This window comes from Octodon degus, unplaced genomic scaffold, assembly GCF_000260255.1.
Source record: "Octodon degus isolate 3935 unplaced genomic scaffold, OctDeg1.0 scaffold00030, whole genome shotgun sequence".
Classification (NCBI taxonomy): domain Eukaryota; kingdom Metazoa; phylum Chordata; class Mammalia; order Rodentia; family Octodontidae; genus Octodon; species Octodon degus.
Window position 1 is genome coordinate 9,184,472 of NW_004524606.1, and position 24,233 is coordinate 9,208,704.

The 24,233-nt window shown below is 41.6% G+C and overlaps 1 protein-coding gene across 11 annotated transcripts in view; it reads right to left on the reverse strand.

Moving 5' to 3' along the window:
* The window catches only part of Foxp1 (forkhead box P1), a 588,512-nt gene that overhangs the window by 160,698 nt on the left and 403,581 nt on the right, over positions 1-24,233 (reverse strand). For 2 of the 11 annotated variants that reach the window (XM_023713288.1, XM_004629499.2), the window contains exon 1: positions 5,509-5,691. The exons of the other annotated variants lie outside the window; for them this stretch is intronic. In XM_023713288.1, coding sequence (XP_023569056.1) covers positions 5,509-5,691 — 183 coding nt within the window. Of the gene's footprint in view, positions 1-5,508; positions 5,692-24,233 lie in introns of those variants that run through there. 11 annotated transcript variants of the gene reach the window in all.

Consider the following 24,233-nt stretch of genomic DNA (forward strand, 5'->3'; position numbering starts at 1 on the left):
TTTTTTAAATTTTAGGGAAGGGTCTACAGGGTGTTCAGGGTCTCACTACTAGATCGGACTTGTAGTCATCCACCTGTTTACAACCTTCCAAGAGCTGGAATTGCAGGTGTGCGCCACCACACCCAGTCTCAACTGCTGTCTCATCACACCCGAGGGGCAGGGCCGACAGGGCAGGCCTGGGGAACAAACCTCTGGCCCGAGCACTTGCTTGCAAGAGCTTTAATCCACTGAGCTATTTGGTTGGCCCTTCCACCTTATAGTCTTATGTGCTGTTAAGATTATATAAATGTGTGCCCACATATTTTGGTGATAATAGGGGTGGTTAATAGTTGTATTTTTATAATTGCTCAGATTATCAGATATAAACATGTAAAATTCATTTAAAGAAAAAAAAAAGCAAAGCAAAACAATAACAAAGAAGTTCTAAGAAATTCAAAAGCATTAACTGTTCCTTTCAAAAGACCTGCAGAAACTGACAGTACAATTGTCCAAAGTATCCTGCATACACACCTAAATATATCTTTTTCCCTTCTTTCACCTGTCCTTTTCTCATCCGAGCTTTTTCTTTCCATTGAACAATTACTTTCTCTTTCACAGTATCTGTTGTAACTTAGATTTTCATTACTCTTTCAGGGTCTCACACTAGGGAGATAATATGATGTTTGCACATGTGGCTCTTTAAAAACTCATGTTCTTAAATGAACGCTAGTAGAGACTATTGATTCGTGAAATAAATCAGGAAAATGATTTTTAAACATTTTTTAAAGTTGCATGTTTTGAATATTTATAAGTACTAAGAAATGCAGGCCTATTGTATCACTTTTTTTGGTTACCATTCTTTGAGGTACTGTTATACCTAGGTAACATTTAAAGAAACACTGATCCAGAGAATTTAAAGTGTCCAGATTATTTGACAATTTTAGGCAAAGCTTTTGGCTAGTACCTTGTCCAAGATGAGTAGGAAATAAATGAAACTATTATTAGAATGCACAATACCTTAGCCCTCACAGAGGAGAACGTATTTTGTTAGTGGAAAGTACAGATTTTTTTCTCTCAGGGAACTTAGAACACAGCTGGAATGGCTGTCTGAAAATGCAAAGAATAAGGCAGGAGGTGATGAGGACCCTTGTGGCAATGCCACTGACCAGGGAGCAAAGGTAAGTGCTCATGCTGAAGGCCAGCTGTGTCAGGATGGGTTCTCATCTGCTTTGTGTGAGCAAAGTGTTTATATGACGTGCTGAAGGTCACCCCTCCTGGAGAGAAACCCTCCACTGTAGAAGACTGGCACAACTGAAACGTTGCCCCAACTCCCTAAATTCATGGACTTGGAGCCCTTCTACTCACGTGGAGCAGAACTACTTGCTTGACATAGCAGGTTCTTAAAAATGAAGACAACTTCAGAATATATTCACTTAATCTAAGCCACACTCCAAGATCACTTTGTAGCAAACTTTCAAAAAGATTTTATCCATATGGGGACTATAGAAGATAGCAAAAGAGAAACAGATTGGTATGTGGTCAAGGAACTGAAGAGACTTTCTTAGGTGGGGGTTTAAAGCAAACTCTGCTCACCCAGTGCACAGTGGTGTTCACAGTGGCACTCAGGGTGTCAGTGACCTTTGGAACTTCCAGTAACCACAGTTTAGCATAAGGTGGAACTTGAGTTTCCAAGCATGAAGAAATAATGGTTCCTTGGGAATTTGGGGGAATTACTGACCCTGACAGAATCATAGTAGTTCTAAAAAAATAGTTTGCTTTTAAAAACATGAATGTATCTCTATGGAATATGGAATATTTAAGTGCCAAGCAATCACTGGGCCTATAGTTGAGGCCCACCTTTACTGCTTGTTAGCTGTGTGATCTTGGATGAGTTATCTAACCTCCCTGTGCTTAGTCTCTTCATTACTTGAAACAGAATGCCATAATTAATACACATAAAGTACATAAGGTAGGGCTTGACACTCATAAGTATTTCTTAAGTAATTTTAAAAAGTGCATTTTTTATTGATCATGAAAGCAGTAAGTTTACAGCAGAAGATTACATGCATAATAAACTAGGAAAATAGTAAAACAATAATCAAGTATAATTCCATCAATTCCATATGATGGCTTGCTTAAGAATAGCTTTCTTAAGAATAAATGAAGTCATCATTTATCATTTATGGTCTTATGAAAATTACTTTCAAACACATTTTGTCTACAGATTTTTTTTTTCAAATCTAATTTGTATATTCAGGTTCCAACAAAGAAACAGAACTAAGAACCAAACACCACAGCCCTGCCAGAGAGACTTCTGGGAAAACCTCCACAGAAGCCTCTCAGCAGCAAGGGATAAGCTTACCACAGAGCTCAGTGACCACTGCAAGGGCCTGCAGAGGCGCCCACTAACACCTAAGTTCAGACTCCCCCCTCAGAGCTTGTAGCCAGACAGCAAATTCTGACCCATCCACTGGCACAGACAATAAGTACTATCTGCTTTTTTTTTGCAAAGAACATACCAACTTGATTCTTGTGGGGTTAAATAACTAACATCACGTTCAGTTAAAGTGAAACAAAACAAAAAATAAAAGTTTCAGCCCATGCTGTACCTTTAAAAAAATATACTAACTTTGATCCTTAAATCGATTAAAACTAAGCATGAAGAGCCCTCACTGACCCTCCCTCCTGGCACCACCAGCAGCTCACCCACACGCTGTATTTTCCAGTCCCCTGCCTGAATAGTAGAGTACTTTCTCATGAGACAGCCTGTGGTCAGGGGTGATGGTGTCACAGGAAAAATGCTTCACATGGCATCCTGATCACCCTTCTTCAGGGCTGGCCTGAGTGTTAAATGCAGACACGCCTGGAAACTGGAAACTATTGTAACAGCACAGCACCTTCCCACCTCAAAAGCAGGATAACCTCACAGCCTACCTATGTCCCAAGGGTGTTCTGCGTCCTAACAAGTGAACATTAGTCAGGCACTTTGATTTCTACAGACTGAGTGCTCTGCATAAGTACAAAGTGTGATGCTCTAACCCAAGTGCCTTGCAATGAGAAGACAGGATGGGGGCAAGTGACTTCTGCCACTGCAGTCCTCCCACTGACCAGCAAAGCCACCGGAGACTGCTGGACAAGCCTGGTGGAAGCCTTATGCTATCAGCCCGGCATGCTCTTCCCTTATATAGTCAATGAAGAGGGAATCCCTCTGCATGCATATTTCCATCCACATTCCAAAACAGTATAGGCAGTGAGAGAGATTTTCAGCTGTGATTTATAGGGCTCAGTGCGCCTGGCCCAGGCACTGTGTGAGGACCAGGCACACAGGGTGCCCCTCTAGAAGATCATGCCCTGGTTTTTAAAGAATGGGCCAGTGAGCACATGTGTGTCAGTGAACACCCATACACACAAAGCCCACCCAGGAATGAACAAAATATGGTAAAAAAGATAAGCATCAGCCTGGTCATTTTAAACTCCAAACTAAAAATTGATTTGATCCTTTCTCCCAGCCTCTTAGCGACAAACTGAAGATCATGAAATACATTACACAGTAATACAGACTGTGTAATGTAAAAGGTGTTTTTGAGGAACACAATTATACAAGCAGATGCCGTCTTACACCACTGCCTGCACTTCTAGACAGGAGCAAGATACCGGCTGCATTTCTTAATGTCGTATACTGGTCACAGACACTGGTGTATTTTCCACTAGCTGAACTGATCATAGTTAGAGCTAAAAGCAGGAGACAGCCTTGAGCCAAAGTTCTGTGCTACTAATGTGCCCAACAGTGCCACTATTAAATTCTGCTCTCATATACCACAAAGTCACACTCCTGAGGCACATGTAAGTAAGTGAAGTACGGGAAATCCTATTCCATAGTATCCTACCCCATCACAGATTAATTCCCAGCAAACAAACAAATAAGAAACTTGCAAATTCTCAGAAGGCAAAAAAGGCTCCTGAGCCTTAAGGGTTAACTCCCTTGCCTTAAAAAAAAGACTGTTATAATTTCCTTTTATCATAAAACAATACTCTTATTATTTTCTGTATATCTGCTAAAGGGCACGGCTTTCTGAGTGGAAAACAAAACAGACCTTGGTCACATGTTTATTTGCTTCAGCTACTCCCTTCCCCTTCTGATAAATAATCAAACATGCCATCCAGAAAAAACAAAACCAGCGAGCTGGGAAATTTGATGGTCATCAAATAGACTGAGATACCAAGAAAAGCAGCCCACTGTTCCCACACTGCGTTTTCAGCCCCCACACCTACACCAACATCTGAGTAAATACCTCCAGTCACTCTTTCCATTTTCCCTGCAATTACTCCTACTGTTAAACAAATTGTCCTTAAGGCAGTCACAAACATCATTTTTTTTCCTTATAAAGCAGAACAACTTCAAAACATTAAAAAAGCCATCATAGCCACAGCAATACAGATCCACACAAACTTATTTTGTTTTTGCTAATGTTTCTTCCATTACAGATTAGGGCATCTACAGAGCATATTTCTTTCTCTAGTCTAATGGAGTGTTTCATACACTAAAATTTAAGGATATTTAGGGTGGGAACTAACAAACAAGGTTCAGAACACTAATAATTCTCCTGAGATCAAAAGAGCCAGTTTTTCATTTCTTGTCTATTCCTTGACTAGTTTTTAAAAAATTAGCACCTGGCTTAGCAGTCACCCTCGTGCTGGAGGTCTGGGTATGGGGGTGCAAAATGGGAAAGAGAGCAAGGGGAGGACTATGGGCAGTGAAGGCAGAAGCCTTTTAGAAAGTAGTGCACCACGTATTTAAGTCATTTCTGCAGCAGAACTAAGAGAATTGTTCATCTTCTTACAGCCCAGGACCCAGGGCTTTCCCAGCCATACTAATTATCCATGATAAAAACTGTAAAAAAGCTTCCCAGCATCAAAGTTAAAAGCCATGGTGGCAAAGTGAGGCAGGCTTGCTCTTCCCTTTCGTAGCAGGGCACTCTGCTTAAACAATAGTGTTATGGATGAGCTAATGACCGTGCGAGTCTCAGCAGCCTGACTTTTATTGGCATGAAATTGGTACAAATATTATCAAGACGGAGTCACAAATGACGACAGAGTCATGATGCTGTATCAGAGGACAATTCTGTTCAGGCAGAATTATACAGGGATCATCCCCGGGTTCTCTGACTACGCATGATAACAGGAACAGAAAGAAAGCAACACAAAACAATGTCACAATAAGCGGAGAGAAGGTTCTAATCTGTGTTTAGCCTGTAAAACTCTCCTGACAACACATGGCTGCTACTTCACCGATTAGCTCCAAAGACACTGGAAAGCAAGAGCAAATTAACAAGGAGTTAGTAGGAGCCAGGCGTCTCAGATCTCCAGAACAACAAAAGCTTTGATGGAGAGAGGGAGGAGAGAAAGCAACGGAGCAGTAAACAAGTCAGAGCATCTTATTTTGCCTTCACAGAAATGCCAGCGCAAGCACAGATCCCGAGTTTAAAAGTTTAACCCAGTGAAATTGTTGCCTTTTCTCTGGACACTTACAGAGAAAATGAAGAGTTTGACGGAGTGAGCTTGTACTGTCTGCCTTTGGATTTCTGTCCTCTTGCTGTAGATGGGTTCTGGCTGCTTCTGTGAAGCGGGGGTTGCCGAGTGGTAAAAAAGATGTTTGAATAAACAGGAAGTGCTGAGCGGCTGAAGCACACTCGAGAAAACACACTGGAACATTGCCCTTTGTAGACAAGCTCACAGAGGTTTGCCTCCACAGTAGCTGGCTGGGCGCTCACTAAATGACAAAGAAACCACAAGAATTCCTCAAGTAATTCTTCACTTTCAAAGTTGAAAGATCAGTTGAAGCTTGCAGGTAATTTTCAAAGTTGCATTTAGGCTTAAAGGAACTATTAATGCGGCATGTATCTAAATCACTCCAGGTCTACAAGCAGAGACACACCGCAATGTGCCTGGCTAGGCTAGACCAAGCCCTAGCCAAAGAGCCCATACACACACACACACACACACACACACACACACACACACACCAGTAGGGTTTTGGGAAACCTGCTCTTGAGCTATTTCTGTGGTGACATTTACATAGGCAGGATGCATTTTTTTTTTAAAAAAAAAGAAAACTCAGATTTTGCAGATTTGAGGATTGTGTCACATGTATTTTTAAAGAACACATCATCCTGCATTCTAGGGATGTGCCCTTGATCTCACTTTTGTTGCTCTTCCCTTACACTTTCCTTCCTTGCAATCAGCCAAATGACCTGTTTATCTCAGGATGCCTAGCTTGGCTCCTTGAACACTCCTTAACCCACCCCAAACTAATTATCAAAGTTCTGTCTTCTGTCACCCAAGTAACTTGACAGCTACCGTAAAAGAAGAATGAACTGAGCATACAGCAAGCCAGCTTGAAAAACACGATGAAGAGCTGAACAGCCATATTCAATAAAAAAGGAGGTAGAGAAGTATCCCCCTGAAAATGTGCTGCTGCTGTGGCAGGCACTGTTCTTCTGCCAGGGAAGCGACTGATTTGTTATTGAGCGTGGACTGCTGGACCGTCTGTCACGCAGGTGCTAATACTCGGCTAAAATAAGTCATTGCGAGCTGTCAGTGGGATGTTTACATAGGCCCCAATCTTTTCTTCATAGAAGGAAATTTTTACTGGAATTCATCTTCTTTTGATCTCACATTCAAAGCAACGGCAGCATGATAGACATTCAAGTCTGAAAGCAAATCCAGACGCCGAAGATAAACCGCCAGAATATGACAGGCAGAAGCATCTAAAGCTTATAAAAATGAAGAGAACAGCATGTCGCCTGAGTATTACAATAGCAGAAATCAAGAGACATATTAGGTGGAACTGATCAGCCACAAAAACAGTTCAAAAGGCAGATCATAGACACAGAGGACAAGGCTGGGGAAAAAATGGGAAGGATCAGGCTCACTGCCTCCCTCCTGTCCCAGCCTCAGGAGCCTCCACACTGCCACCCACTTCCTGCAGGGGTGGAGTATCCAACGCAAATATTCTTGCTAACTCAGGTGATCCAGTTGGGATGCGCGAAGCATTTCCTACAGTCCCTTTCAAGAGGCAGGGGAAAGGTGTGTGAGCGGATGCTGGCTCCCACGCCCACACGCTGCCTTTTCCTGGCATGCCCTGCCTCTGCTCTGTACCACCCTACCAGGAGGTGCAGACTGGGCACCCAGGCAAGGACGTGGGTGGCCAGAAGGAGCAGCCCTCAACAGCAGAGCTCTGAGTACTTTGAGACAGGGCCAGAGGGCACTGGACAGCTCACATGTCGTGAATGAGCACCAACGCTCCTGTCACCATCACACGGATCTGTTCTCTGCTGTGGATGTGTCACGGCTCTCACCTGCCAGCGTTTAAGCCAACGAGGGCATTTCTTTAAAGGAATGATGGCAAGAGCTTTCAGGGAAGTGTACAATTTTATTTTAGATAAAGCCTCTTATTTTAACTAAAGTCAATGCATATAATGAAAAAACAATTCTCAGAACAATTTTGCACTTAGATCTGTTTGTTAACAAACACAAAATGTGAACAGGCAGCATCAGGTTAAAGGACACAAGAATTCCACATTATAATTTAGCCTGCGGTTATTCCTGATTGTGAACACCCTCTGAGACTGCAAAGGGAGATCTTTTTTGTAATGTGCTGAGATTTTTTTAAAATTAGCGCTCCCCCACTTCTTTTTGCATGCTAAAACAACAGTGAAATATGGATTTTAAAATGTGTGTCTCAATTTTAAAAGCTGTAATCAGTTTAGGGTTTGCCTTGTGCAAACAAAATTCCTGGGTAACTAAGTTACAAATGTTAAAAAAAAAAAAACCAAACAAACAAAAAACAAACACCCTAAGAGATTCTAAGCCATGTTTTTTAAAAGTCACCTTCTGTCCCGCCTATACAGCAATGTGATGTGCTACAGTTGATGATTTTGCTTAAACTGTACTAGTTCAATCTGTTAAATTACCACAATTCTCTAAAAAAAGCAACATAGTTGCTTTCAACATTACTCCCCAAATCTCCCAACTTCAATATTCCATATTCCATTGCTGTAATTGTTACATTTACCCCAAACAGGGTGGTTTACCGTAAAAGCAAAATGCAAATTCCCTTGCACATTTTAAAACATATTCTTCCCCCACAAAGCACACTGCCGCTGCCACCATGATGCAAGGAGCAGCAACACTGTTTCTCAAGGCACTAGAAGTCCTTTAAAAAACTCTGCTGCATATAAAGGCTTCATTAGTGTAATTAAATGACTGTTGGGTCTTTCTGATATAAACAACTTTTGATATGTCATTTTAAGATCTCATAATAACATCATTAAAGAGCTACCATTTTTAAAGGAGCAAATGCCTGCTCAGGGCCATAGACTAGTAGCTGCACTCCAGGCCCCTTCCTTTCTCTCCCTTTCAGACTTCTCCTGGACTTGAATGTCACCATAGACCTTGAATCCTTGAATGTGAAATGGCTTCACGCTAATTGCTCTAATTGCTTGAAGATGTGCAGGCAGGTGAAACCTGATCCCTGTGGCCATTGTAGAGACCAAGAACAACACTGGAATGTTTACACAGTGGTTTGATTTTAATAGACAGAAGGGCTGAGTTTAAGACAGCAAAAACACAGCTAATAGGTGACCTCCTAATGTAGTCCTCCTTAAAAAAAAAGGCACACAACAAAAACAGATTTGTGTTCCAAACGGCAGTGTCCTAAATACCAAGGTTATTTGTTTGACTCTTGGATTGAGTACACATTACATTGCACCTGACATTTACATCCGAAATGCTACTCGAATATTTTTTTTTCAATTTTGAAACGAAAAAAGCACTTTATATGTCAGTCACCTTAAAAACAGATTATGACTCTATGGTATTCCTAAGTAAGTGCATTCATTTAAATTTTAAATCAAATATTTCTCACTAGTATAATACTCCTTGTCCCTCAATCAGGGAGGCTTGTGTGGGTCTCACTTATGGATTCCTACCTTGGGTATAGGCCTTGATCACAGTGAAAACTGAGTCCAGCCATCTTGTTTGGGGGGTTATACAAATATGCATCCTGTCCCTGACTTTATTTTTTTTTTTTTTTTTGTCCTGTGGGCCTGTTGTCTGTTTCTCACACGAAGGGGCTACAGTGTCCTTGAGAGGGGCTGAAACAGTGATTCAATGACAGTGGCTGATGGCCCTGGATATTTTAATGACAAGGAACAGACACAGAGGTGTGATGGTCGATCTCTATGGCTCTCTTTTAATGTGACCAGTGCCGGACAGAAAATAAATGGCCATAAAGTCAAAATGAAAATACCTGGTATGATCTCCAAAAGGAAGCCCATGACAGTTAGGTGGGGGCAGGTCTAGAAAGATGTTGACAGATGAAGAAAGTAAACACATGTATTTTATTTATATACACATATTCTTACATATAGGTAAAATATATAAAAATATATTCATTTGTATCTGTATATTTCTTATGAAGGATGTATATAGGAATACTTTATATATGTATAATCAAGGAAACACTACTACAGAAGAGAAAAATACCAAGAAATAGTGAAACAATTTTAAGTCGAGGCCGAGCCATCAGTGGCAGCCTTGCAGATGAGAGCAGAAGATCAGGTAATGCAATGTACTGCACGGAGCACCCTCCTACTGCTGCTCTGCTAAGTTGACTTTTATACTAGCTTCTGGAGCTGAAATATGCATTGCAGGAAGAAAGTGGGGGAGAGTCCTTTTAAAGCTATGAAAAAATTATTTATATAATCTAGGTAATAAATGGAGGAGTTCCTCTGCCTGCGCAAGTTGTCCCCAAACCCTGAGGAACACTACCACAAAGCCTGCACAGAACATACTCTCGCACACACACTCCCAGACATTTATTCCTCTTCCCCAAAGTTACAATGTCCTGTTAAAGAAGTAATGCCCCTGCTCTAAAAAAGGAGGGGGACAAGTATCCATTTAGAGATTAAGTATAAACTAGTCCAAGCCAGTAAGAGGAACACAGAGGGAAAAAGTAAACAGGCTCCCACCCCCTATACCCAAAATAGCTCCCCTTTGAACGCTCTCAGCAGTGAGTGCCTGGTACCAAGGGCTGCCTTGTTCGCTGGAGGGGTCAGCGGAGCTATGCTAAACTGACAGGTTCAGTTTACAGCAGGCCAGAACTTTGTTTGGATATACTGGCCTTGCTCACCACTAGCTTAACAACAGATGGCTAGAAAACTTTCATTATGTCGCACAGGACTGAACTGCAAACAATCCAGAAAACTGTGAAAAGTTTAACTCCCTCTAAACCAGTACGCCAAACCAGGGCCTGCCCAGAGCCAGTGGACCAGCTGTGGGCCAAGAGACCCGCAGAAGTGACGGTTAAAGCAAAACTGCGCTTGTCAAGCTCAAGTCGGGCACCATTCCAGATTCCAAAGCGGCCGCGACCCACCCAGTGCTTTATTTTAACTGTTCAGAAGCCAGGCCTTATAAGGCATTGGATGAGCCCTGCCTTCTTTATTTTATTTTCCCAAAATGTACCAACAGATTTTCCCTCTTTTTGTAGAGGGGAAATCTTCCTCCAGAAAATTCCCAATTCCCAGGCTTCCTTTCTGCTTCCCTTTCACCAGGACGTAGAGAGGATTCCACCAAATAGCACCTAGCTTTAAATGTGACTTACTCAAATCTGTATATAATTTAAATATTCATTAAACTGATTCAATCACATGAATCCTAATATCTCCTAATGCTCTGAGACAGGTTATAAATGCACCTTCAAAGGTTTAATTCAATTGGCAATCCGAGAAGTCTTATCACTTGAAATGTGTTATTTTCATATTATTCGAGAAATGAACAAATGTGTTTTCCACAAATGTATTTTAGAAGCTACCCTTTCCTGTTATTGAAAGAAAATTGTGTTTATTACTCCTTTAGCATAGTGTAAACTCATAAACGTCAACAGAGAGTACAAGGAAAACTGTCAACTAAATATTGTTTCCTTCATGAGCTGTTCTTCCAAGTCAATTACGCCTTTCAACTTCTGGGGCATTGTATGATAAACTGGCAGTAAAAATCATTCACATTAATATACCATGGTGCCTTGCCTGCAAAAGGTAATTAAAGAAGTAAATGACTCATAAGAATAGACATATTAGCTGCAAAATGAAAGGCAACTGAGCTGCCACATAAAAATATGTACCATTAAGATACTGCATTTTCATATTCCTGTAATCAGCTTCAGTAGACTAATGCTTATTTAATCCAGTTCTGGCTAAGTCCATCAACAACTGTTTTTTGCTGTTTTCTCCTTGACTGAACATTATGAGAGCAGGTTTGGAATAAATACTGCAATGAGATTTTTGCATACTCAATTGAAGAACAGGTTTTTACATTTTAAAATCTATTTTTCTTTCTTTGAGAAATACAACATTAAAAAAGATGACTGTTAGAAAAAAAAATATATATATAGCTAGCTGGACATGTCTCCTTAATATGGCAGGACATCTCACCAGGGAGGTACTATTTGTTTCCATATTCAGCTCCTGACCCACGTCCCACTATCAGCATGAGGGTGTCATGCCTCCACTTGCCAGATCTCTGCTTCTTTTATGAAGGACTCCCTTTTGTTAATAATGTCTTCCATTAGCATTAGCAGGATGAGGGCAATTTATCCTTTGGCAGGGATGGGATGAGAAGGAGAGAAAGAAGGGAGGTGGTGAGCAGGGGGAGGACCTCAGCCTGGCCTCATGGCCCCCGTTCTTAGCTACCTGAGGCATAAAGCCTGCTCAGAGAGAAGCAAACCAACACCCAAACTAACTGATCTACTTTCCAGTCTCCTGCTTTCACGCTGACATTTTGTGCTGGTTTTCATATCTCTTTATTTCAGTGCTTCCACGCCAGCTCAGCCAAGTCCTGGGAAAATATTATCCACGCAATACAGTCTGAAGAAATTCTTTTCACTCAAGTTGCTCACGCGTTTGCCCATGGAACCTCGGTCTTCATCTTAATCAGGGAAAAGGGCCTGCTGCACACACTGTGTTTCTAGCAATACTAGATACATGAAGTTTTCTAAAGCTGAAGAAGTACCTGTTCTCCTGTAAATTAGGGTTCTTCGTTGCTATGTCTTAGCCAATCCAGTTCATGAATTTCAGCTTTCAAAACTGTTGATATTCCCTCCTTACCCAATGCCAGCAGGAAAACCTGGCCTATAAAACATTGGGATATCTGTCTTCTACCAGATTTGCCAACAGTTCACCAACTCAGGGACCACTATATGCCTCTAGATGCTAACTACTAACATTAAAAAAAATCCAAAACAGATTTGTAACTTTTTTTTCATGGAGGATCATGAATTTCCTTCCTTCCTTCCCTCCTTCCTTCCTTCCTTCCTTCCTTCCTTCCTTCCTTCCTTCCTTCCTTCCTTCCTTCCTTCCTTCCTTCCTTCCTTCCTTCCTTCCTTCCTTCCTTCCTCCCTCCCTCCCTCCCCTCCTCCCTCCCTCCCTCCCTCCCTCCCTCCCTCCTTCCCTCCCTCCCTCCCTTCCTCCCTCCTTCCCTCCCTTCCTCTCTTCTTCCTTCCCTTCCTCCTTCCCTTCCTCAGCAATTTTCACCAAAGGTGAAGTTCTAACATTTCTCTACAAGCTGTTGCTTCACCTGACCCTCTTCCTAGAACTACAACAAGCCCTTTGGTTTCAAAATTGATGACCAGCCAGCCACATCCTCAAGGACAGTTCAGGACACCAAGATGGCCCTACCAAAGCCCTTCTATGACTTACCTGTCCTCTCAAGAATTCCAGACCACACACAGCTGCCTCGATGTAGGCCGATCTCACCTTGTAACATGCTGTGGCCTCACATTCCAGCATATACCTCTTGGAGCCACAGTTAATGAGCACTAGTCCTTTCTCTAACTAAGGAACAAAGGTGTCTATGAGCACAGCACAGTGATGCTGTCTGAAGAGCCCATGTGGAGAGATGCGCATGCTTCTCTTTGCCTCAAAGTGGGATTTTTAATATTTGGATACATAATGGGTATTGGAAAATGAGAGTATTTCCCACATCTTTCACAAATAAGCCTTTATAAAATACTGTTAGCTATTAATAGGTCATTATCAAAAGTGGAAAATTATGAAAATGACACATGTAACCCTTGTATTCACGTGAATTAACCTATATGTATGAACACAATGATACATGGATTACTTTTAAAACTACATTTACAAAAACAAAAGGACCTCATTTGAAAAAGCAAGGCAGGAAGGCAGCTCCTCTGAGCCTGATATTCTTTAGACCTTCACAGATTAGGATTCAAACATGTAATTAAGAAAGATAATCCCAGTTTCTATAGTAATTAGGGGCTATGGGAAATAGGATACTATCTCCCAAAGTGTTACAAATACCCCACACTTCTAAATAACTTGCAATGCTTGGAAAGTATGCTCACTACCAAGGGCAAAGCTGCTATGCAGTGAGGGAACAGTAAATGACAGACTGGCGTTCAAGTCCATTAGCTGCTATGTGATAGGAGCACATTCACTAGCATGCGACCTGTGAAAAATCTTAGATCTCTTTAAATCTTTGAATTGGATTACTGCATTAATTCTTAAGAACTGCAATCTTTCAACCAAGTCAAATTACCCTCATTAACAGTGGAAAAACTGCCTCTGCAATAAGTTTAAAAAAAAGATATTTATTACCTATAATCACTTTCACATACTTCACCTAGAAATATGATGAACTGTTGCCAACAATTCTGTAAATGGCATCCTAATTTTGCATATTAATCTGGGTTAAAGTAAAAATAAAAATGAAAGCATCTGCATAGTGTTGAAAAAAATTTTTTTAAGTCTACATCAAATTTCCTTTTATTGTAAAGAAAGAATCGCTCCATTTTACAGGAGAGAAAACTGGGCAGACCTTGAGAGCAGGAGTCACTTGCCTAAGCTTCTCTAGCTAATAGAGGGCAGGATAGGCTCCTGCCCCTTTGTCCCATCGAGTGTCCACTGCCGGAATTGAATTGGAAATGTGGACTCCCCATGCCATGGGGATACAATGCACTCACTTGTCTAAATACATTCAGCAAATTCAAAGGCAGGCGAAATAAAAGGAAAGAGGGGAATGCAGCACCCTGGGTAGAACGATGCCCATAATAAATATTTACAGCAGAAGCTGCCTCCACTTGCCTATGCCGCGTTTGCTAGGACTGTTTAACTTGCCTGGAAAATTCATTGAACATGTCCTTCTGGAGTATAGGACACAAAAAAGGAAGAAATATTAATTGATCCACTTTGCCCTTGTTACTACCTACTATAATCTCCTCCGAAATGTAGCAAAGGCTTCAACAGCTTGGAGCAACCTTTGGTACTCCACAGGAATGAACTCTCAGGGCCCAGGGCCATCCCGACTGGCTGCACAGATGCCACTGGGCTGGTGCCATTTCTGCCCAGTGTGCACCGTACCACAGTATAGGTGCCAAGTGCCAGTGTTATGGTTTGTATCTAGGTGTGACCCCAAAGCCTCCTGTAGTCAGTCACTGGGCAGACTTCTAGAGGTTGTGATTAATGCATGATGCAAGGCTGGGATTATAGGTTTGAGTGCTACATCCTGCTGGGGGCAGACAGCCTGGATTCAGTATGAAGAAGGGAGAGGGGCTTGCTGGCTGCCACTCCTCCTGCCATTTTGCTCTTTGCTGTTTTCTGCTGCCATGAGCTATTTCCCTCTGCTATGTGCCATTCTACCTTGGAACTTGCTGAGTACGGACTGAAACCTCTACTATGAGTGAAATAAGCCTTTCTTTCCTTAACTTTGGGTGTCAGGTATCTTGTCCCAGCAACGAGAGAAAAGTAACTGAGACAGTCAGTCCGGATTAACTGAAACAGACTATTTTTTTGTGGCATGAGTCCAAGAACAGAACAGGTAGAAGTTTTCAGACCAAAACTTCTAGCCAGATATAAAGAAATGCTAACTGAAGTTCATAATAAAAATCCAGAGGCACTACAAAGTTCCAAGATACTTTCTGAGTCATGAAAGAAAAACATGTTTGGAGTAGTTGCATATGAAATGTTTTCTCAGTTTAAAGATTTGGAACAAGTTGGTCTGTATTTAATACATGATGACTTAATTTAAAGAAAAATTAAGTAGACTATAGGATCAGTGATAACAATTCCAAAGTGATACTTGACTTTTGGGGGGTATAGTAGGGCTGTCCTGGAAATTGAACTCGAGGACTCAGATGAGCTGAGCTCACCCACTATCACTGAGTTACAACCTAAGATGCAGGTTCTTTTTTTTTTAAAAAAAAATGTATTTAGTACAGGGTCTGCAGGGTCTATAGAGTGCTGCAGAGATTTTGTTTGTGTATGTGCTTGTGTGTGGCTTTTTTTTTCAGTTGTTTTGTTTGTAGGTACTAAAGATTGAACCTAGAGCCTTGGCACTGAGTATAACCCTAGCCTTCTTTTACATTTTATTTTGAGGTGAGGTCTTGCTAAATTGCCCAAGTTAAGCTTCCAATTACAATCCTTTTGCATCAACTTCCCAGTGTACTGGGATTACAGTCATGTGCTACCACGCTGATACCATAACACAATGCCAAAGATTAGGTTATTTATAAGAAGTAACCTTGGACATTAAAACAATAATCATTTCCCAAATTACTGGTTGTTAGACAGGCACGTGAATTCCATGCCCAAATAGCAGAGCCACACTTCAAACAATGCAACCTAATAATAATGGAGATGGCGTTGATCACTTCTATGTGGCTCACACATTTGCAGTGACTTCTATCTTCAAAACCTTTCAAGGTAAGAATCACTGCATCCATTTTACAGAGGTGGAAAACAAGGTTCAGAGTAGCTGATTTTCACATAGGCCTGGTGAAGCGAGCGGCTTTTTAGTGGATATTCAATTACTATGGCTACTTGGAGGTAAAGCTAGAAGGCTTATGAGAAAATCAGAGATGCTGGTAAAACAGGACTGGGAGGAAAGAGAAGTATCTGTGATGCGACATTAACAGCAGGCCAAGAAACCATGCCCCAGACACCAGACAGCCCACAGTGTGGACACTTTCCAGCTGTCCCCTTCCTGCTAGCACCGTGAGCTTTGCAGGACAAGATGGAAACTGTACCTCTTTCGTTCTATCATTTGCAGAGTGTCTTCTCCTCTTTCTGAGCATTATGACTGTCATCTAAATGCGTTTCAAAAAACTGCTTGAGCAGTGACCTCATGATTAATTTGATTTTACCATTCTAGCAACTTTTCCAAACAAATGGTAAAGTTAGCCACTCTCCATGCCTCAGACCCATCCACTGGATACACCATTTTTGGCATGTATTTGGTACTGAGCATGCTCAGGAACAGGGCTTCAGAGGGAGAATGAGGCAGCCATAGTTCTTTTCCTGCTGCAACAGATTAGCAGGACACAAAGTACAGAACATGCAGGGAACTCCTGCAGAAATAAGAGGTGCTAGCAAGGAAGCACCAGCACTGTAAGAAGAGCAACTGGACATCTCATCTTTAATCTACTCTAGGGAAATCCATCTAGGAATTCACCTAGAAGCAGTGAATATTTACAATAAAATCCTAAAGTACAAGTATCAACCAAGCAAAGATCAGAGAGAAGGTTCTAGTAGACAGTGTAGAGGTTGAAAAGATTAGCAGAATAAGGTAGTGCTACAGATGAAACACACATACAAGGTGATACACAACTACATTGCTAAGCTCATGTTATATCCACTTCCTTCTCTAATTTGAGGCAAAGGAAAATACACAAAATGCAAGCATGCTTTTTAAAAAAATTACCCAATGATTAAAAAATGTATCTTCTTGGCAAAAATATAAACAAAAATCCGTTTATGAACTTGAATTTATATAATGACTTTGGAAAAATAAATACCTCAGAGTTGACCCTTGTTTCTATCTGAACCTTTTAGATGTGTTCAAGCAATGTGGTAGGCAGTACTTAGAGCTCACCCAAACCCACCCTACACTTGGCATAGGCACAGCTTCCCCCCAAGTCCATCACATACCAACCTAACTGTTGAGGTGATGGGGACTTGCAGTTGGAACGAGGGTTCCCAATCAGTCAATATAGTGAGAGTGAGCTTTGCTGAGTGTGTCTTTGAGAACCACATAAGCCTTATAAACTGGCTTTTAGAGATCAGAGCCTCAGGAATTCAGAGTCTTAACTTACAAGAAGGATTCCATGCATGATTCTAGGCTTTCAATAGAGACAGTCAAGTGGCAAGGAATGATGGCAGGCTCCAAAAGCTGAGAGCAGCTTTGGGCTAACAGCCTGAACAGGAATGGGGACCTCAGCCCTTAACCCACAAGGAACTGAATCCGGCCAACACTGAATGTGTTGCTGCCAACTTCGTGCGAGCTTTCAGATCCTTTCAGAATACAGCCCAGCCCCACCACCTGCACTTTGACCTACATAAGCAGGAGCTAGAAAGTGGGTATTGGTGATTTGTTACTCAGCAGTAAGAACTAATACATGCAGAGATACAGTTTAAATCTGGTTGCCTGCATCTGAAGTTTATGCAAGTGTTTCTCCTAATAATGCAGTGGGGGAAGGCAGGGCTGGGGTAAACCCCCTTTCTGATCCCATGTGAAAAAACATGGTGAACCCTACAGCAGAGGTGGGTCACGTGTTCCCACATCTACCCAATGGCAGTCATGAGAACAGATGGTGGTGATGAGCATCTTAGGAGAACACATAGCTACAAACACTTTTGAAAGTTATATGTGTATTTCAAATTATGTACTTTTCTATTGCTTGCTTCCTGAGCAATCTGGGTTATTAGCTTCCTTTTCCAATTACTCCTATTAACTTCTCTAATAATGATTGAGATACAGATATGGAACTGTCCTTGGCTAGAGAATAGAAGAGCACCCCAAACCATCCTGGATTTGGCAGCCCATGCAAAGGGTTCTAAGATGCCTCCCTAGGAATAAGTGAACAAAATCAGCTCAAGTCCCTTCTTTCCATGCTCAAGAATAGCCCTTTGCAAATGGGATCCAGAGGCCTGGCTTCAAGTCCCAGTTACACAAATGGCCTTGGGAAAGTGAGCTCTCATTCTTCACCAGCTTGCTCAACTGGGAAGTGGCAATAGTGGTAACATCATCTCCCACAATTGCTGTGAGAAGTGATTTAAAATATGCAAAATTCTTCTTAAGACAGGGTGTAGTACTCTGTAAATATCATGTAAATGCTATTGTTACTTTTACTACTGCAATGGAACAGAGAATAGGACCTGATTCTCTCCTTCCAGAAAGTTGACTGGCCCCAAGGTATTTTGGAAAATGGGCTTGGTAAATATATAGACATAGTAAGGATTTTACCATTGATTCCTTCTCATCAGGAAAGTCCTCTACAGTCATGATCACATCACATAATTTTACTTTTAATCCAAAGTTAGTCTTTTTAAAAATAGTCTGTCCTTATGCAAAGTTTCACTTTCTCTTCTGTCAGTTACCTATGGTCAAGCATGATGTGAAAATAGAAAGGTCCAGGAAAAAAATCTGAGTTTTAAACTGCACACCATTCTCAGCAGTGTGAAGAAACTTCACCAAGTTCTGTTCATCCTTCCTGGGGTACAAATCACTACTCTGTGGAGTGTATCCACTCTGTATACCTTACCTGCCTGTTAGTAGCTATCTTAGTTATCACACAGTACACCATAGTATTATAGCAACTGTGCTAGTTAAGCCTTATTTACTTACTAATGACCCCAATGCATAAAATTATTGATGCTAGCAACTTAGACGAGCTGAAGAGAAGTCATGAATGCTTCCTTGACGTGAAAAAGTCCAAGTACAATAAGGTAAGTGGAAGAGATTACCCTCACATAACCTTTAAAATTGCTAAAATTGTTCTATTTTACTATGTGTTACTGTTAATAATCTTCAACAACGCCTACTTTATAAATAATGACTTAATGTCTTATAAGGAAAAAAACACAGTATACATAGGACTTAATTTGTAACTTCAGGCATCCATGTGGAGACTCAGAGGGCATACCCTTGAAGATGAAGGGGAACTACTGCATACTAGTCTTAAAACCTTGGGTTACTGCCCTAAAGTAAAAACGGAGACTGACAACCCCTCATGTACAAACTCCTATCTTCAGTAGTATTCTTCTGGAGCTTTCTGTGCTCTTTTCTCATGGCTGGAGGGTGAGCAGTAGTGTTATGGTTTGTGTCTATTTGTCCCTCCAAAGCCTCATGCAGTCATGGGGCGGACTTCTAGAGTTTGTGATTAATTCATGATCCGCTGGGATTATGGATGTGAGTCTGCTGGGATTTTGGGTGTGATTGCTACTCCCAGCCTGGGGCAGACAGACTGAATGCAACATAAGGGAGGCAGACTTGCTCTCTGCAGCTATTGTTGCTGCTACTCCTTCATTTTGCTCTCTGCTCTTTGCTGCTGTCATGAAAGGTTGCTCTCTGCCATGTGCCACTCTGCCTTGGAGCCAGATGAATATAGACTGAAACCTCCAGCACCTGTGAGGTAAATAAAACTTTACTTCCTTGATTTTGAGTATCAGGTATTTGTCCCAGCAAGAAGAGAAGAGTAACTAAGACAAGTAGCAATTTCTGTCCTCAGACTCACCCCTTGACATGCATGGCAGATGAACAGCCAGGCCATGAGGGTCTGGAATGCTGAGACAGAGCGTGAAATACCCAGGATTGGGTGTTCAGAGCTGGTGTTCTTTCAGCAGCCAGGAGAATTTTAAGGGCTGAGCCAAAAGGGACACAACTCATTAGCCGAAGACGAGGGTGCCCAGCAGGAAATCCACAAGTGACCATGTATATTCAGGATCTTGTCAGAGGCCAAAGTGATGATAAAGAGCTGGATGAATCCCAAGCAGAGACCCGGCCTTACAAGCCAGGTGTGTAAGTCCAGACTTACAAGTTGAGGGTTTTTTTTGGAGGGGAGACAGTGTATGAATTTTAGCACCTGTGTAGGTTGATATGATCACCAGCACAATAAGGATACCCAACCGCTCCCCACTTATAGACATCCATGAGCCATCCAATCATAGCCACAACCCCTTCTCCGCTTATAATCCCTGGCAGTCACCAATCATGTCTGCCACTACAGTCATGTCTTCTCAAGAATGTCTTGTCTGCATCTGGTACTATAAATAACCACTACAAAGACAACACTATGCAATGTATTAATTATTGAAACTGTCCCATTAATCGGTTTTGAAACTGTCTCACTGTTATTTGTTTCTCAATAAAATCAATAAAAAAAAAGAATGTCTTATGCATGGAGTCATACAGTATGCCATCCTTTGAGAGTGACTTCTGTTACCACTTTACTCTGGACTGCTCTGAGCTATCTGTTATGCTCACACTCCTTTGATTCTTGCTGAGTATTACTCCTCTCCTGGAGGCCAGGGCTGGCTCACCTAATCACCCACCAAAGCTGGGATGTTACCAATTTGAGACAACTACAAACCAAAGCTTCCAAGAACTTCTGCACATACACTTTTGTGTGAACATATGTCTTCACATCTCGAGGACAAATACCTGGGAGTATGCACACTGGACAGGAGGGCAGCTGTATGTCGACTCTTTAAGAACCTGCCCAGATGCTTTCCAAAGTGGCTGCTGCACTTTGCATTTTCCCCAGGAATGCACAAGCCCTCATTCCCTTCCTGCTTTCAGTATCGCCAATGGCTTTTATTTTAGCTATTTTATTTTATTTTATTTTATTTTTTTTTTATTTATTTATTTATTTATTTATTTATTTATTTGTGTGTGTGGCCAGATCAGCCCACCAGGGGGCGGGGCTGACTGGCATGTGGTGCTGGGGGATTGAACCACAGTCCCTTGTACTTTGCTAAGCTTGTTCTAAGTAGGTGCTTTAGACCACTGAGCCATCTCACCAGCCCTATTTTAGCTATTTTAATAAGCATGTAGTGTTAGCTCATCCTGGATGTTTTTTGTTTCCCTTTCAACACAATTTTAATTTGCATTTCCCTTCTGTCTAATGATGTAGAACAACTTTTCATACACTCATTTGCCTTCGGTGTATATTTGTTGCTAAAATTTCTGTTCAGGTCTTTTGCTTACTTATTAATTGGATATTAGAGTTTTTTGTTTTGTTTTGTTGTTTACTGTGGTGTTTTGAGGGCTCTTTATGTATTCTGTATACAAGTCCTTTTTGGATATGTGATTTAAGAAAATTATCTCCCGGCTGATCATCTTTGATCAGGGATTATATTTGCATTTTAGAAAGTTCACTTATGTGATATTAGGAAGGAAAGTCAGAAAGCCTGTTTGGAGTAATTTACTAGGAAATGAAACATGCACGCCAGGAGCCACGGACGGCCCTGTGTCTGGAACACTCTGGGTGCTGTGCAGGCACGGCAGAGTCTGGCAGAGCAGCCCTGCAGGGGGACGCTTTTAATGCTGTGACTAATGATGCCATGTAGAGGTGATGTCTTCCTGTCCTCTGTCTTTAGTGCCACTGCACCACTCCAAGTAATAAATCAAAGGATCCAGGGTGGCTATTTGTACGGCGAGATAAGGGAAATTAATTTCAATGCCCAAACATAGACCTCCTTATATTAAAAAATGACTTAGCAATACTGGTCCTTTTCACAAGAATCCTGCAGAAAGCCAACACCTGCGAAACACACACAAACAGGGCTAGTTTCCCCTGTGTACTTTCTAAGGGAAACAGTGCTGCCTCCTGAGATTTGAAAGCCACAGGGAAGAAGCATTTGCAAAATCAAAGGCAAAAATCTTAAACCCTGACTGGGCAAAAAAATGTTTGTGGATCTTCATGAAACAGGGTTGTAATAATAAACTGATTTTACTCACACTCCTTCAACTCTTAAAAGAAAAGTTCACTATGGTTCACAAACTACTGTAATGGTTCCATTTTCCTCAAAATTCAGGGTCCTCTGAGTTTAAAATACGTGAAAATGTCAGTGTCAGACTGAGAACAGCATCATGCCTAAGAATACCAAGGTTTTTTGGGCAGCACGCTGGCCAGAATGCAGGGCTGGTATTGTGGCTAGAATACCAAGGGAAGGAGAAAGTGCGAGGCAGGCCCAGAAGCTCCTCCGGCATCCCCAGGGGCTGCGGCATCCACCTGCCCTCCTCCGAGCTCCACTCCGAACAATGTGCAGCCATCCATCACCGACGAGCAGGCGGGCGCTGCCTGCTGGCCAAGCACGCGGGGTGCCCCCCCTCCTGCCCTCCTTGGAGCGGCACCCACCAGAGTCCCCCTTGTGCTCCAGGGTCACACCTGTGTTTATTCCAGCTGCCCGAATCTCCAGGCGTCTCAGCAGCCACAACGGTGCTGCTCCCTCAGCGGTGAAAGTTCCATTTCACCACACATCTACTGACCACATTTCTACGTAGTGCGTTTTCCCCTATGTGACCCTTTCTTTGTTTCTCTACTTTCTCCTCAAAATCTCTTCTCCACATAGCAGCCAAAAGGGTCTTTTGAAAGTGCACATCAGGTTACATAATTGCAAATGCTCCCCATGGCACGCAGAAGAAAAGCTCAATTCTACAGCACAGCTTCTGTAGGCAGGGTGCTGCCCCCACCTCCCTCTCCGCCTTGATCTCAGGTCACCTCCCCTCAGAACCAAAGTACGGCAGTCTTCAGCGCCCCGTCCCAGGTCAGGCTGTTCCCTCCACAGGATGCCCTTCCCTGTATGTGAACACAGTTGGCAGTGCAACCTGTAGCTGTCAGGTGAAATCCCACTTCCCTGGACACAGCATCCTCCTGCCTCCTACCTCCTCACTCTGGTCCTCTTGGCAGTTCTACTCTCTGAACATATCATGCCCTGAGATTTGACTCTTTACATATTTATTTCTCTCCATCAGATCAGAAGTTCTCTTAAAACCAGGAACATTTTCTGGTCTTACTCATCTCTGTCTACAACTGTAACTACATCAACATGTATCTACAACAAACAATCAAATGAGTGTGCCAAGCTAGGGAAGATTTGCTAAGACTTCCTGACTGGCACTTATTCTTTTGTAATATTTGAAACAAAAATGTATTATTCTTTTAATCTCAGAATTAAGATGGGAATGTATTTCCAAATATATTTATTAAAAAATTAGGAAGAAGGAAGGAGTTGGAAAAAAGTATACTAAAGTAGAATATGGCTAAAATAACAGGCAAAAGAATACTAAAACAGTAAAGCAGGAAGATAGTTGTATATCAAAACCCAGAAGCAAGGCCTAATTTTTATGGTACATAAAAAATCTTTTATAAATCAATAAGGCAATATGCAAAATCCAATATAAAATTAAACAGATAACATGCAAGAACATAAACATGTCTCCTACATTAAACTAAGTTTCACAATGTCACTTTTAGGAAAAACATGGTTTTTGTGTGTATGTTATTTTTCCATTTATATACGAAACACACACACACCACGCTAAGTGCAGGCCTTGAATGACACAGAAAAAACTGAATTGTGCTACAGCAGAATAATCTGGCTGCAGCACTGTCTTCTTTTGATATTTATTTAGTAACTGATTTGAATGCCAGCCTTAGTTTGTTTTCCTGTTGAATGGGATAACATTCACCTCAATTTGTGAAGATTTTGTGAAAATACATATAAAGTGCTACAAATACATTAATGTGCCATTTTCTTTGATTGTCATGCCAGTCACTGGGTAGGTCCCAAGCTACAAGACAGCGAAAGCCCTGCTTTTGCTCACCAAGCACAAGTGTATGCATATGAAGAGCTATACCCTGAAGGAACAGGTAGCAAATCTACTTTCTGAAGAGTAAAGGTAAACTTAAGTGGAAATTCAAAGGGGTAACAAAATCCTTTCCACTTCTGGCTGCCAAAGATCCTGGAGGAAGTGGTCTGACAATGTGAATAAGGCTCCAGCAGTATCTGCCTATGGAGTTAGTCAGTCATAGGAGTCCAGCATTTATGGGGGCAAGTTCTGTGGTAAAAAGCAGACAGCCTGTATCCTCTGGGAGTTCACAGTTTAGCAGAAACAGTGTTAAGTAAGTTTTAGCAAAGCAATAATAAGCTCAAAGTTCAGAAGGAGAATGACTTAACCAAATGGGCTTTTGCAAGAAATAAAAGTCAGGAATAAAGGGTGAAATCTAGATTGGGAAAGAAAGTACTCATGGGTGCTTCTTATGTTAGGCTTTATAACTTGTAAGTTACCTGAACACATTGTTTAACAGATTTTTAAGTTATACTTTTGTGTGTGTGTGTGTGTGTGTGTGTGTGTGGTACCAGGGATTGAACTTAGGACCTTGCTCTTGCCAGGCA